Source organism: Plecotus auritus, assembly GCF_963455305.1.
Source record: "Plecotus auritus genome assembly, chromosome: 1".
NCBI classification, from domain to species: domain Eukaryota; kingdom Metazoa; phylum Chordata; class Mammalia; order Chiroptera; family Vespertilionidae; genus Plecotus; species Plecotus auritus.
Genome location: NC_137770.1, coordinates 45,766,852 through 45,783,301, shown reverse-complemented (window position 1 = coordinate 45,783,301; position 16,450 = coordinate 45,766,852). Strand labels below are relative to the sequence as shown.

At 39.5% G+C, this 16,450-nt stretch overlaps 2 protein-coding genes across 4 annotated transcripts in view; one reads left to right on the top strand and one right to left on the bottom strand.

Moving 5' to 3' along the window:
* ATL1 (atlastin GTPase 1) overlaps positions 1–16,450 on the top strand; it is a 64,016-nt gene that overhangs the window by 15,159 nt on the left and 32,407 nt on the right. The window contains exons 2-5 of one of the 3 annotated variants that reach the window (XM_080677374.1): positions 944–1,112; positions 13,029–13,276; positions 15,282–15,416; positions 15,863–15,967. In XM_080677374.1, the coding sequence (XP_080533500.1) occupies positions 1,079–1,112; positions 13,029–13,276; positions 15,282–15,416; positions 15,863–15,967 (522 nt within the window). In that variant the 5' untranslated portion in view covers positions 944–1,078. Of the gene's footprint in view, positions 1–883; positions 1,280–13,028; positions 13,277–15,281; positions 15,417–15,862; positions 15,968–16,450 lie in introns of those variants that run through there. The other 2 variants (XM_080677373.1, XM_080677375.1) reach the window with 2 other exon arrangements.
* On the bottom strand, positions 8,953–9,902 carry LOC308253229 (calmodulin-1-like). The gene has a single exon (XM_080678529.1). The coding sequence runs from the start codon at positions 9,870–9,872 to the stop codon at positions 9,531–9,533; it is 342 nt and encodes a 113-aa protein (XP_080534655.1). The 5' UTR covers positions 9,873–9,902; the 3' UTR covers positions 8,953–9,530.

Genomic DNA, 16,450 nt, shown 5'->3' with positions numbered 1-16,450 from the left:
GAGTTGCTGATGAGGAATAAGCAGAAACTAAGGACCTGGTAATTAAGAGGCTAGCAGCAATCTCCTAGTCAAAACTGACATGTAACGTGTGGCCAACAACCAAATGCAGGAGAAAACTGTGAAGAGGTAGGAATGGGATGATGGTATCTCAAGCGTCAAGTAGCATGAAGGTACAGTGTGTCTAGGATACTGAAAACTAAATTTGTAGGCAGAGAGGAAAGGAAGACAGGAAAAAGAGATTGAAAGTATATTTTTATTTGTTGCCTTTTTCTTTCCCTTTAAAATTGTTTGCAACCTTTGTGGCTGCCAAGGCTCACCCAGACTCTGTAGTGTGACTTTACTTCAAATATTTGCCAATATAAATCCAGACTTTATCTCTACGAATCTAGTGGGAAGTTTTGCCTGCTAGAGATGTAGTTACAGATTATAATGAATTTTCAGCTTTCATTTATCTTGATCTTCTTGATCTAATTTTGCTATCCTAATTTTAAAAGACAGGCCTGTTCAGTAGACAGGTACAAAATGCACAATACCCTCTTTACTAACATGACCTTGCTTTTAAAGTGGGGGGAAATGGTGCCTGGTAGATAAATGCAGATTATTTTAACTTTTTTAGCTACATAAATGTTGCCACCATGTTTGTACAAATGTGTAACTGTTCTAGAAAACAGGTATTTGAACATACAGCATAATACAGTATATTGGTTTGTGTATTTCTGTGACTAGATAATGCTGTTAAATTCTTTGTGAGTGAGTCTGAGGGGGTGCTGTTTGTTTATGTGTGTTCTACATCAAAAACGTTACAGCACATCTTCCGTCACTCTCTTCACGCTCTGGGGGTGGGCAGAGGTAGGGAGGGTGTGACGCTGATATTTGTGTGAATTCGGGCTTGTGATGCTGAGCTTGGTTCATCCGTTTTCTCCTCCCTACTCCTTCCCACCAGCGCCACAGCAACATCAAGAGTCTGAGCGTACTGCGCCCAGCGCGGGCACAGAGCCTCCCACTGCCAGCAACCTGGGGCCCAGGAGAAGAGCGAGTGCGGTGACAGCGCCTCCCTGCCACCAGTCCCTGGACCACCATGGCCAAGAACCAAAAGGACAGAAATAGTTGGGGTGAGTAGAATGTGGTGACTTCTGCTGCCTGCACAGGACTGGCCCTCTTCTGGGAAGGAGGAGGGCCAAGGACTACGCGGCACCAGCATCCAGGGCTGGGAGACGGGTCACAGCCGGCCGAGCTGCTCCCTGTCGGGGCAGAGGATCCATGGCAGAGCGGTGCCCAGGTAACTGCATGCTGTAGGTGAGGGCTGCGGTTTAGTGCAGCCGCAGCCTCACGTTTCTCCCATGTCTCCGTAGTCTACCTCTTCCCAGCATTTGGACAGCACCCACCCCTCGCCTCCCTGAGACTGCCTGGTTCCGCTTTAGCGATAGGTTGGCAGGAAGGAGATGAGGGTGGGAAGGGGCCTGTGTTACTCCGTGGAGAGGAGTAAGGGATAGGGGATCCTCAACCCCCCACTTCCAGGGAGCTGCGAGAGCTCCTGGGCGCGGGCTCCCAGCGGGCTGCGGGGCTAGAACAATGAAGCGGGGAGCTTGCCGGGCCCAGGAAAGCATTGCAGACCTGAGCAACAGAGAAGGGACGTCCGCTTGGAGTGCCCCAGCGCCGCAGTACTCATTTTTAATTTGGGGGTTGGGTGGGGGAAATTGGGGAGAGGAAAGCAAAGTTGTGGTTTCCAGCCTTCTGCCCCACCCCAACCTGGTACCCCATTCAGGGTGGCATTGTTCTTTGATTTTACCGTTCGGAGATATTGGGCTCATGATTGGGCTCATGATTCAGCACCAGGCCGAGGGGAGGGGGAAGGAGAGGCTAGGCCGAGTGGGTTCACGCTGGGTGGGTGGGCGGTGCTCACGCAAGCGGAGAAGAGCAAGCGCAGTGATGCAGGAGAAATCTCGGCCCCGCCCGCCTGCGCTGCTGCTCAGACCAAGAGGTATAAATTGATTTAGGATGCTTAGTGTGGGCAGGTTGGGCATCTTTTTCCGCCTTGGGCATCCGATTTCTTCCAGTCTCGGTACTAAACACGCTACCACATTAGAACTAAAGCCTTATAGGGCATTTTATTATATGAACCAGAGCAGATCTTAGGCTACTGTGGCTTGGTGGGCAGAGACATATTTTGTTCATGAGTTTTGAATTATTATTTGGAAACTTTATGCCCACTAGATATTCAGAGCTTCTTGATTATCTCAATGAGATCTATAACTGTCAATCAGACCAAGAGGTCTAAATTTTAATTGGTTATTTCAGAGTACTTTTATAAAAAAGCCATATTTCTCCCTGCTCAGATTGGTCACAGGACCGGCTTAAATCCCAGTAGGTTTACATATGAGAGATTATTCAAGGATTGTGGTAGATATAGGGAGTTGGTAGCAGGGAGGTCTATCTTTAGTTGTCTGAGTTTAAAAGAAAGTGGTTCCATTTTGCTGAGATCACCAAACCCTAGTTTAGTAGGTGTGACTATTGCAATAACACTGTTTTCTTTGCTTCTGATATACGGGTAAGCTTTTTCAGTGTCCCCTTTCCACCCTCCCTCCCCTTGGCTTCTAGAATAAGATTTGCTTAAACACTCACAGTTAAGGTGTGTATGTTCAAGTCAGTTTTGGTCTGGATCTTCATGCATTGTTGATTCCACCCTGTTTGGAGACAGGCATGTGAAAGTTTATGGTGAGGATTAAAATTTTTCTCTTTCATGAAGCTTTGGACCATTATTCTTCAGTATTTCCTTTGGTTACAGATTTCTTGTTTAGTGGAGGTTTTTTTCCTCTCTTGGGAATGTGTTTCTCAAATGGGATTTTTATAAAAATCACACTGGGAACTTATTTAGACATGCAGATTCCCATATCTTCCAGCCAAAGCTTTTGAAATGGGGTCCAAGGATCTGCCTTTTAATTAGCAACTTAGGTGATTGAGAAGTAGGTGGTCTTTGGATATTACGTTCAGTAACACTATAATTGATTATTTATATTTGATAGAAACATATCCCAAACAGTTCACCCAGAAGACACCAAGAGAGTTTCAACTCAAGTGATGAATTAGGAAAAGAATACTAGAGTCACTGTATGTTCATTGGAAATGTTCACATAAAAGAAATAGTAGAGTTGTGGAGTCTTACCTTAACACTCCATAGAAATGCTTTACTGCTCAGATTTTTCTTTGCAGTAAAGTATATATGACATAAATGACTTAGAAAGTGTAACATATGGAGTAGGAGGTATAGGTTTTTGGCAAAGTATTAGTCATATCTGTTTGATCTTTAGTCTCTTAAGTTTGCAGGACATGTTCCCTGTTTTGCAAATGAAAAGCATCTCTGCTGACATCCAGAATTGGGGGTGATATTTGAGGATCATACCCACAGGTACAACTGGGAAGCTGGTTTGTGAGTAGGACTGAGAATCCCACCACCTGTACCTAAATATACACTGAACTAAAATTTGAATAAATTTACACTTTTAAAAATTAACTCTTCAAAGTTAGGGATTATCCTTTTTTTTTAATGTACTAGAGCCTGGTGCACGAAATTCGTTCATGGGGGTGGGGGGGAATTGTGTGTCCCTCAGCCCAGCCTGCACCCTCTCCAATCTGGGACCCCTCAAGGGATGTCCGACTGCCCGTTTAGGCCCGATCCAGGTAGGATCGGGCCTAAACAGGCAGTCGGACATCCCTCTTACAATCCAGGATTGCTGGCTCCCAACTACTCGCCTGCCTGCCTTCCTGATTGCCCCCAACTGCTTCTGCCTGCCAGCCTGATCACCCCCTAACACTCCCCTGCCAGCCTGATTGATGCCTAACTGCTCCCCTGCCAGCCTGATTGCCCTTAAGTCTCCTCCCCTGCAGGCATGGTCCTCCCCAACTGCCCTCCCCTGCAGGCCTGGTTCCCCCCAACTGCCCTCCCCTGTAGGCCTGGTCCCCCACAACTGTCCTTCCCTGCAGGCCTGGTTGCCCCAACTTCCCTCCTCTGCCGGCCTGGTCACTCCTAACTGCCCTCCCCTACAGGCTTGATTGCCCCCAACTGCCCTCCCCTGCAGGCCTGGTCCCTCCCAACTGCCCTCCCCTGCTGGCCTGATTGCCCACAACTGCCCTCCCTTGCAGGCCTGGTCCCTCCCAACTGCCCTCCCCTGCTGGCCATCTTGTGGCGGCCATCTTGTGTCCATATGGGGGCAACCATCTTTGACCACATAGGGGCAGCCATCTTGTGTGTTGGAGTGATGGTCAATTTGCATATTATTCTTTTATTAGATAGGATAGAGGCCTGGTGCATGGGTGGGGGCCGGCTGGTTTGCCCTGAAGGGTGTCCCAGATCTGGGTGGGGGTTCCCTTGGGGTGTGGGGCGGTCTGGGCGAGGGGCCTGTGGTGGTTTGCAGGCTGGCCACACCCCCTGGCGACCCAAGTGGAGGCCCTAGTATCTGGGATTTATTTATCTTTTATAATTGAAACTTTGTAGCCTTGAGCAGAGGCCAGGGCAGGCTAGGGCAGTCGAGAAGCTTGGCTTCCTCCATCGCCAGGGGCAACCCAAGCCTCCTGCTCTCTCCAGCTCTGTGGCTGCCGCCATTTAGTTAGGATTTATTTATCTTCTATAATTGAAACTTTGTAGCCTTGAGCGGAGGCCAGGGCCAGCCAGCGCAGGTGGGAAGCTTGTCTTCCTCCTTCGCCAGGAGCAACCCAAGCCTTCTGCTTGCTCCAGCTCTGTGGCCACCACCATATTTGTTGGTTTAATTTGCATACTTGTTCCTGATTGGCTGGTGAGCGTGGCTTGTGGGTGTAGCAGAGGTACAGTCAATATGCATATTTCTCTTTTATTAGATAGTATATGGAATCTGAGACTCATCATGAGTTACTTGCCAGAGGTTCCATAATTTATAAGTTATAGACCTAAGATAGAAATTGAGAGTTGATTGTTTCTCCAACCCATGTGATGGGGACAAGGAACTAAAATAGTATGCCAAAAGGGGCCACAATAAGCCTATCCAGGTTTAAGCTGGTATAAGAACTCAAGGCTCTATAAATTTGATCACCTTGGACTAGAAAAGAAGGCAAAGAATGTGCTAGTGTGAAAAGTAAAGGGAACAGATGAATATCAGGAGGCAGTAGCCCAGAAAGCAGTCTTTCAGTGTTGGGCTTAGAGCTTAAGTACTACCAGAAACAAAACAGAAGTGCACCCTTTTTTGCTTATTTGCTTTTGTAATTACAGTTGGTTAAAAACTTGGGATACCACATAGGAATTTGAGTTTTCCACAACATAACATAAACTGTCTCTGCAATATTGCTTTAGAAAAATAATATTTGCACTAAAATGTCAGCTTTTCCTGGCCCAAAAAGAAAAAAAAATTATCTTAGCTGCACAGTATGTGTAGCAAATGTCTGTTAAAATTAATTTTTAGGTTTCTGTTTTTTGAGGAAAAGTTAAAAACATTTTTCCAGTTTTATTGAGAAATAATTGACATCACTATATAGCTTTAAGGTGTGCAGTATGGTGGTTTTATTTACATATATCATGAAATGATTACCATATCCATCATCTCATATAGATACAATAACAAGAAAGGAAAAAAATGTCTCCTTGTGATGAGAACTCTTAGTATCTACTCTCTTTGTTATACATATATCATACAACAGTGTTAAATATAGTTACCATGTTATACATTATGTCCCTAGTACTTATTTATCTTGTAGATGGAAGTTTTTACCTTTTGACTGACTTCCTCCAAACTCCCTCCCAAAACCCCTCACCTCTGGTAATTATAAATCTGATCTCTATTTCTATGAATTTGGTGGTTTTATTGGTTAGATTCCACATATAAGCGAGATGATACAGTATTTATCTTTGTCTGACTCATTTCACCTAGCATAATGCCTTCAAGATCCAACCTTGTTTTCTATGACTAAATAATACTCACATGTATATGGCAACATTTTTATCCATTTATCCATCAATGGATACTTAGAAGATTATTTCCATGTCTTGACTGTTGTAAATAATGGTGCTATGAACATGGGAGATCAGATATCTCTTTGAGTTAGTGTTTTCATTTCCTTAGGATATAGTCCTAGAATAAAATTTCTGGATCATATTTTTAACTAGTTCTATTTTCAGTTTTTTTTGAGGAATCTCCATACAGTTTTCCATAGTGTCTATACCAATGTATAATTCTACTTACAGTGCACATGGTTCCCTTTTCTCCATCTCCTCACCAGCACATGTTATCTCTCATCTTTTTGATGATGGCTGTTTTAATAGGCATGAGGTGGTATCTTTGTCATTTTAATTTTCATTTCCTTAATGACTAGTGATGTTGAGCACCATCTTTCATGTACCTGTTATCTTCCTTGGGAAAAGTATAAATATAATCTTGAGTATAGTATAGGCTGCTGGCCGGGGCCTCCCTTCCCCAGCTGCTGGCTGCCAGCCAGGCCTTCCTTTTTCGGCGCCTCCCCCTGGTAGTCAGCGCATGTCATAGCGAGTGATCCCAGTCTCTCGGTCAAACTTCTGAGGGGACAATTTGCATATTAGGCTTTTATATATACTAGTATAGATTATACTTTGTATCTGCTTACACCTTGTCCTTTCCTTTCTCCTTCTCTTTCTCTCTCTCTTTCCTTCCTTCCTTCCTTCCTTCCTTCCTTCCTTCCTTCCTTCCTTCCTTCCTTTTTCTCCACCTGCCCCTCTCTCTTTCTTTCTTTTTTTCTTGCTTTTGCTTACACCTTGTCTTGATGTCTCCTGGCTTATTTCTTTGCTTTATTTCAAATCCTGTAGTATTTATTATCTTTAGAACCAGTGACTAGACCAGGGGTGGGCAAACTTTTTGACTCGAGGGCCACAATGGGTTCTTAAACTGGACCGGAGGGCCGGAACAAAAGCATGGATGGAGTGTTTGTGTGAACTAATATAAATTCAAAGTAAAGGAGCGGAAGGGAGAGCAAGAGAACCGGATAGAACAGCCGGATCCGGCCCGCGGGCCGTAGTTTGCCCACGGCTGGACTAGACTGTAAATAGAACCTGTAATTATCAGGAAAGTAAGCCTCGGGGAAATGATCCACAGTTACTTTTAGTCACTAAAAAGTTGGGATATTTTTAAATTTAGAAACTCTTCCTCTTTTACATACAAATTCTTATGAAAAATATATATTTACAAAAGAACAAATAAAACATAGATGCTGAGTTTTAAAAAGAATAATAGTGAGCACCTGTATCCTCCTTCCCTGGCTGAAGAAATATACTTTATCAATATTTTGACATAACTATGTGCCCCTCTTTTTAATTTTTTTTAATCCTCACCTGAGGATATTTCCATTGATTTTTAAGAGAGAGTGGAAGAGAGAGGGAAAGACAGAGAAATATCAATGTGAGAGAAACACATGGATTGGTTGCCTCCTGCCCAAGCCCTGACCAGGGCCTGGGCCAAGGAGGAGCCTGCAACCCGGGCATGTGCCCTTGACTGGAATCAAACCCGGGACCCTTCAGTCTGTAGGCCAGTGCTCTATCCACTGAGCCAAACCAGCTAGGGCTGACTTTGCTCTCTTAATGGTATATTTTAAGAAACAGAAATTTTATATTTAAAAGTACTCCACTTAATATTTTCCTTTATGGCTTCTACTCTTTATAATTTAACAAATCTTCCCCCTACCTCAAAGTTATAAAATATTCTATAATATTTGGTTTTAAAGTTGTGTGTATATATATATATATATATATATATATATATTCATTTTTTATTGTGGTAGAATACACATAACATAACATTTACCATCTTAAGCATTTTTAAGTGTAAAGTTGAGTGATATTAACCACATTTATATTGTTGTACAGACATCTACCAGCACCCATCTCCAGAACTCTTTTCATCTTACAAAACGTCTATGTCTTGGAACACTTAGTCCCCATTCCCTTCTTCTCCCAGACTTTGGCAGCCTCCATTGTATTTTCTCTCCCCATGATGTTGACTGCTCTAAGAATCTTATATAAGTAGAATGATATAGTAGTGTATTTGTCTTTTTATGACGGGGTTAATTCACTTAACATAATGCCCTCAAAGTTCATCCATGTTGTAGCATATGTCAGAATTTTCTTCCTTTTTAAGGCTGAATAACATTCCATTACACACACACACACATACACACACACACACACACACCACTTTGCTTATCAATTTATCTGTTGATAAATGCTTGGGTTGCTTCCATGTTTTAGCAATTGTGAATAATGCTGTTATAAACATAGGTGTACAAATATCTCTTTAAGAACCTGCTTTAAATTCTTTGAGTATATGCCTAGAAGTAGAATTGCTGAATCACATGGCAATTCTATTTTTAATTTTTTGAGGAACCACCATACTGTATTCCATTGTGATTGCCCCATTTTCCATTCCCACTAACAGTGAAATTTTTCTAAGTTATTGCCAACACGTCTTATTTTCTGATTTTGTTTTATTTTTATAGTAGCCATCCTAAGGAGTGTGAAATGGTATCTGATTGTGGTCTTGATTTGCATTTCATATCCTGATTTCTCTTTTGATCCATTTGTTGTTTATGAGTCTGTTGCATTATTTCCACATTTTGTGAATCCTCCAGTTTTACTTCTATCACTGACTTCTACCTTTTTGCAGTTAGAGAAGATATGTTGTTTTATATCTATCTTTTAAAAACCTATTGAAACTTAATTTTGAACCTAACATAGATTCTATCCTGGAGAATGCTCAATTTGCAATTGAGGAGAATTTGTGCTCCATTGTTGTTCTGTATATGTCTATTAGATCTAGTTGATTATTATATAGTTGATTCTATTTTATTGGTTGTTGCCTATCTGGTCCTTCTATCCATTATTGAGCATGGGGTATTGAAGTCTCCAATTTTTGCTTCACATATTTTTTGGGGGGGTAAATTTTTTTTTTTTTATTGGAAAACAAATATACAACTTGGAATGGATTTGAGGCAAATTGTGCCATAAGCAGATTTTCTTTAAGTGGCTAAACAAAGTTTAAAAAGCAAGTAACAATAAAAGAAAATGTTTCTGGTACAGGATCAGCAGTACAAAAAAATAGTGTACGAGTACCTGGATAATACACCCGTTTTGCAATAGTGCAACTTTTAAGTACATATTGTTGACTGTCCATAGTCCACGCAGAGTTACAACTCCACACTTCAACAACAACATGCTGTCAGTTCCTAAAGAAAACTACTTAAAAAAAGGCATAACCAGATGTTCCCTCATTTGACCAACTCCATCTAAGTTTAGATGTGCAGAAGGGCTTAGATATATCCAGAGTAAGCCACATGCAACATGTTACTTGACCAATTTTTTAAAATAAGGTTTCAGGACAGTAACAGTAAGATAAAGGAAGAAAACATGGAGGAATGAAGTCCTAATTATTATACATGCATATTTTTTTGACAGTAGGAGGAACCTTTTACAGATAAGTTACAAACAAAGAAAAGACAAATAAATGATTTTGTACAAGAAATTTAACACATTCTGTACAATATCTTCACTTTGCTGTCATCATTTGTACAAACTCTTCATAGTTTACTTGACCATCACCATCAATATCTGCTTCCCTGATCATTTCATCAACCTCTTCATCTGTTAACTTCTCTCCAAGGTTTGTCATCACATGGCAAAGCTCTGCTGCACTAATATAGCCATTGCCATCCTTATCAAACACACGGAATACTTCTGGAATTTCTTCTTCACTGTCTGTGTCTTTCATTTTTCTTGCCATCATTGTCAGAAATTCTGGGAAGTCGATTGTGCCATTACCATCAGCATCCACTTCATTTATCATGTCCTGTAACTCTGCTTCTGTGGGATTTTGCCCAAGAGACCTCATTACAGTCCCCAATTCCTTTGTTATAGTTCCATCACCATCCTTGTCAAACAGTGAAAAAGATTCTTTGAATTCATGCTGCAAGCACTACCAGTCTCCGAGATGCAACTACACAACCAGTCAGCTCGCTCGCTCCACTCGGACTCTGCTTCACATATTTTGATGGCCTGCTCTTGGCAGCATAAATGTTTATAACTGTTACCAGAGGCCCATTGCAGGAAGATTCCTGCAATAGGGCTTCCTGCGGTGGTCTGTTTCCCTCCCTTCTCCCCACCCTACTGCTTCCCTCCCTTCTCCCCTGCCCCACCTGCTTCCCGCCCTTCTCTGCAGCTTCGCTCCCTTCTGCAGTGCTTGGCTTCCTTCTACACTGTCTTCAGTCTTCGCTTGGATATGCAAAATAACCGTCATCTTGGTTGGTTAATTTGCATGCTTGCTCCTGATTGGCTGGTGGGCGTGGCTTGTGGGCATAGCAGAGGTGTGGTCAATTTGCATGTTTCTCTTTTATTAGATAGGATATCTTCTTGCTGTGTTGAAGCTTTTAATATACAATGTCCTTCTTTGTTTCTTGTAACCTTTTTTTACTTAAAGTCTATTTTGTTTGATATAAGTATAGCCACTCCTATTTCCTTTTGGTTACCATTTGCATTGAATATATTTTTCCATTCTTTCACTTTCAACCTGTTTGTGTTTTGGATCTAAAGTGAATCTCTTGTAGACAGGATCATGTTTTTTTTTTTTTTTTTAAATATATTTTATTGATATTTTACAGAGAGGAAGGGAGAGGGATAGAGAGCTAGAAATATCGATGAGAGAGAAACATCGATCAGCTGCCTCCTGCACACCTCCCACTGGGGATGTGCCCGCAACCAAGGTACATGCCCTTGACCGGAATCGAACCTGGGACCCTTCAGTCCACAGGCCGACCCTCTATCCACTGAGCCAAACTGGTTTCGGCAGGATCTTGTTTTTGTTGTTGTTGTTGTTTTATCCATTCTGCCATTCTCCGTCTTTTGATTAGAGTGTAATCCATTTACATTTAATGTAATTACTGATAAGGAGGGATTTACTTCTGCCATTTACTGTTTGTTTTCTTTATGTCTTATAGCTATTTTGTCCCTCATTTCTTGCACTACTGTCTTATGTGTTTAAATGTGTGTGTTTTTAAACCTGGGATCTAGTCGTAAATTGACAGCTATTAACTATGTGAACTTGGATATATCACTTGTTAGTGGGTCTGATCTTGGGAAAATTATTTATCCAATTCTTAATTTTCTCATGTGTCAAAAATACAGATAATAATAAATACCTTGATAAATTGTTTAAAGGAATAAACAACACAAGAAGGCATCCATGGTAGATTGCCTGATACAGAAATTCTATTTCCTTTTCTTGGCCAAGGTCAGTTACGTCTTTGGCTTTAACTTTCCTAAGTCTACAATAATACTAATAGCATTTACTATGTACCAGCCACTGTCCTCAGTGTGTTATATGCATATATTAATTTACAACAACCTTATGAGGTAGACACAGAGAAGTTAAACAACTTGCCTGGTTACTCAGCTAAAAAGTGGGAAGGCCTTGATTTGAATTTCAGCAGTCCAGTTTTTAACCAGACTGTGTTTTTAACCAGAGCCTGTGTTTTTAACCACCACACTGTACTGCCTTTCTAAAGGAAGGAGTTATAGGCTGTATTAGTTGTTTATTGCCTGTTATGCTGCATGGTAAACAATCACAAAACCTCAGAGGCATAGAACAGTATTTCTTGATCACATGTTGAAATGTGTGTTAGGCAATTCTGTTGATGTTGGCTTGCTACCTCACATCACTGAGGGTTAGCTTGCTGCAGGGTGTGGCTGGGACTGGACAGTTTGCTCCTGTTCCAAGTGATTCTCATCCTGCAACAATCAGACTAGTCTAGAAATATTCTCATGGTGCATGGTAGAGACATGCCTGCTACAGGAAATCATGTGGCTGACCCCTGAGTCAAAGCAGGAAGATATTATAAAGTCACAAAGGCAGTGGATATAAGAATGTGTCACTTGACACACTGAGGTTGTTTTGTAATTTACCACAAATGCCAAGGCCCAGGGTTCCAAAATTCTTGTATATTAAGGATGAATTCTAAAAGTTGACCTCAAAAATAGCATTTCTGATAATTTAATAGAAAACTCAGAAAACATGAAAGTGCATACAGACATATACACACACACATGAATTTATAGAAAGTATGCAGAACTTCTTCCAGGAATACTTAAATCAGCCAGTAGTCCTAAGGTAGTAGTGGTGGTGATGATGATGATGATAGCTAATGAGCTATCAACCTTTATAAGCTTGCTATGTGACAGCACTGTTCTCAGCACTTTACATATAGTAACTCAGTAACTCCCTCAGTCTTTACAACAACCCTATTAAATAGGTACTATGAGTCGTTTCCATTTTACAGATGAAGAAACTGAGAGATTTAGTAATTTCCTAGGTTCATATCATTTTTTGTAAGATTTTCACATAAAGTAACTTTCAAAAGTTTCTTATTTTTTATTGAATTATTTCCAGACCTCTTTGCCATGGAAGGTCTTCTGTAATCTGGCCCTACCCAATTCAATTCTCTGTCATTTCCATTGCTATGAGGTATAACTTTAGACAATTAAGAGTCTAGGATTTTATAGATGGGATGCATACATTGGAGGGAGCTGAACTAGTTGCATTAGAGATTTATTCCAGTTTCAAGAATATGTGATTATGAGTCCTTTTATGTATTTCCTCCTATGTATGTGGAACTCTAAAAAAATTTGCAAGGCTCTTCCATCTGAATAACTAAACTTATTCCTAGGAGATGAAGAAAATATCTACTAAAGTTATTTTATTCCTCTTTCCTAAAAGTAGACTCCTTTGTTTTGATTTTCTCACTCTGCAATCAGAGATCTCTGCACTGATGTAGAACTGTTTTGAAACTAAAATTGTTTTATTTGGTCACATAATCAGAAAGACCAGATGTAAATGTTTCTGAGATATGATGTGAATGACATTAACATGTCATTTAAAAGGAGTATTTCTAATTCGACTGTGTTCCTGTTTCAGATGTTTGAGAGTTGAGAGGTACATATACTTGCTTGGTATTTTGAGATGATTACCTGACTACATTGCTATTATATTCAACAGGTGGGTTTTCAGAAAAGACAAATGAATGGAGCTCAGAAGAGGAGGAACCAGTGAAAAAGGCAGGGCCAGTCCAAGTCCTTGTTGTCAAAGACCACCATTCTTTTGAGTTAGATGAAACTGCACTAAATCGAATCCTTCTCTCAGAGGCTGTCAGAGACAAGGAGGTTGTTGCTGTATCCGTGGCTGGAGCATTTAGAAAAGGAAAATCATTCCTAATGGATTTCATGTTGAGATACATGTACAGCCAGGTATATAAGAGTTTGTTTTTTTAAGTTTTCTGTTTCTGTGCTGTCACTTTGTGCTTTTATTTAGTAGTGTCCATTATTTCTATTTCTATTATTATGTATCCTAAATATGCACTAGTTTAAAAATGCTATGCTGTAATCATTCCAACTTTGGTGCTTTGGGCACCAAACTACACAGGCCACTTTTGCCTGAAGCCACCTAGCTACATTACCCTTAGAACATATCTTATTTTTTACGCTTAAAAATAGACACCACATAGTAATACGATTATAAACTTTACATGTTCTAGGGTTTAAAATGTCAAATAACTTTTGTCATAACATTTTATTGTAATCATTTCCCCCCAACATTTATTATGACAATTTTCAAGCATGTACCAAAGTTAAAAGAATTTTACAGTGAATACCTGGGTATCCACTAATGAAATTCTACCATTAACATTAATATTCTTGCATTATCCCATATGTCTCTAACTATTCTTTCCATCCATCACTTCATCTTATTTTACTGATTCGTCTAAGTAAATTGCTGATGTCAGTATAATTCCCCATAAATTTTCTCAATATACATCATTATTATATATTTTAGTGTTTATTTTTTTCTCTTGTTATAAAATTTACATAGTTACATGCACAAATCTTGAGTACATTTGCTTATTTTTTGAAAATGCATATACTTCTATAGCCCCAAATTCTATCAAGTATATCTCGCCTTTACCCCAGAAAGTTCTCTCTGATCTTTCCCCACTCCTTTCTTACCCCACCCCCAGAGGCAACAGTATCATAACATTTGCATCAGCAGCATGTCACAGAAATGAGACTTTAAGGGACCTAGGATAAATAAAAAGCAGAGGGATAAATAAGAGATTGGAGCTAGGGAACAGAGGGTTGGGTGTGGAGAGCATACCAGTATTTTTTCTACCTTTTATCCATAGCAATTCTGATGCAAATATGGATTTTGAGGCAGAATAGACATACTAACCAAGAAACTTGGTTCTATGTATTTATACCATAATTATCCATTTTGGATTGATCTTTTCTAGTTGGGTTATTTTTGAACAATTTTGTAACATTAACATCTTATGTCTAGTGTCAGTTCAAACAAATCAAGAACAAAACTGCTAAAATCTCAGGCTTTGAAAGGAAGAAAAACTTATTCTCTATTTATATCATACCAACATTAGTGTGCTATAACACAGGTGGGAAAATTGAGTGAACAAAATTAGTATACTTTACATTCTTTGGGATTATACAGTTTATACATATTCATAATGTTAACTGTTAAACATTTGAATGAAATTCTCAATAGCACTTGTCATGTTGCTTGTGTTAAATAGCATTTTCTCAGATTAAAGCTCAGATTTGTTTTGTTTTTGTCTTTCTGCAGCTACTACTAGATACCTTTCCTCCTGCTATTATTTATTTCCTCCTCCCCCAATACCAAAGCATTTGTGTATGTTACTGTATATATCCTGATATACTATATTCTCTCATATCTTTATTTCTTTGTTTCTTTGTTTCTGGAATGCCCTCCCCAAGTTTGCTCACCTGGAAAATCCCTAAACATCCTTCAGTGTTTAGCTCAAACATCACCTCTCCTTTGAAGTCTTACATAACCAAGAGTTAATTATTTCTTTTCTTATGTTTCCATTTATGCCTAATATATACTCCCATTTTAACAGGCATATATAATATTATATTAGTTAGTTAGCATGTCTATCCCCTGTTAAGTTATAAGGTTCCATTGGTCTGGAATATCTTTGTATTCCCAGGACCTAGCATAACATGTGGCAGATGATTGCTTCCTCTGTAATTAATTTTTGGATTAATTAGTAAAGTAACTGTGTCAGTACAGTAGATGTGCATATGTTGTTTCCTTTTGGCTAGAGTTAGAAAGAGAATACAAATCTTAATGGATGAGTAGAAAATACTATACTATACTATACTGTACTATACTATACTATACTACATATCTAGTTCTGTATCAGAGACTTTCTTAATTTTATAGGAATCAGTTGATTGGGTTGGAGATTACAATGAACCATTGACTGGTTTTTCATGGAGAGGTGGGTCTGAACGAGAGACTACAGGAATCCAGATATGGAGTGAAGTCTTCCTTATCAATAAACCTGATGGTAAAAAGGTATGACGTGAACTTCTTAAAGAAAATAGATTTCTCACTTGCAACAGTTATCAGTTTTCAGGATCCTCAAAAGCTCTATTTTGAAAACTAATTTTTGGCCATTTGACATGATATTTAAAAGGGAAGTTGGTAGCAATCTATTGCATATTTCCTATTTTCCTTTCTAGGAGTCAGGGTAAGCAAAATTGCAGAAACAATGGAACAGCAGATCAGTTAACATCTAAACTTTGTTTCAATGATGTTTCTGTTATGGTAGATTACCAGTGAAAGTTAATCATTACAGTATTCAGCAACTAATTATATTTTTATTTTCTGTGGCATTCATGACACAGTAAAAATATTCATTATTAATGACTTATTTTAGTTCTCATGATGTTAACTTTGTGTTAACCCTAAAACTCTACATGTTCTATAAAATGTCAATAATGTTCTATACTTGCCTATAGGTTGCAGTGCTATTGATGGATACTCAGGGAACCTTTGATAGTCAGTCAACTTTGAGAGATTCTGCCACAGTATTTGCCCTTAGCACAATGATCAGCTCTATACAGGTATGGAATAAAATAAATCCATATTTATGGATGTTTCTTTCACTAAAAATTATGAATATATGTATTTCTACATATGTGCGCTAGTGAGACAAGCAACAGATGATAAATCATGTATATTATTTGGCTTAATTAGCCTACCGGTTCTAATTATTTCTGTAACAGTAGAATTGTTTTTATTATTGTCATCTAATTTCTGATAAGTTTTTAAATTGCCTACTTTAGTCAGAAAAGATTGTATTATCTTACTAGAGGCCTGATGCACGAAGAGTCGTGCAAGAATGGGCTTTCCTTCCCTCGGCTGCCAGCACCGCCTTCGCTCCAGCTGGGAGCCACCTTTCCACCTTCCCACGCTGCCCAGAGGCCCCAAGTGGCTGGGGCGGTGCGTCAATTTGCATCTTTCTCTTTTATTAGTGTAGATTGATAATTTTTTCTGTTTAAAGCATGTAATAAGCTCAATAGTATTAAATCTTATAATGTATGCAG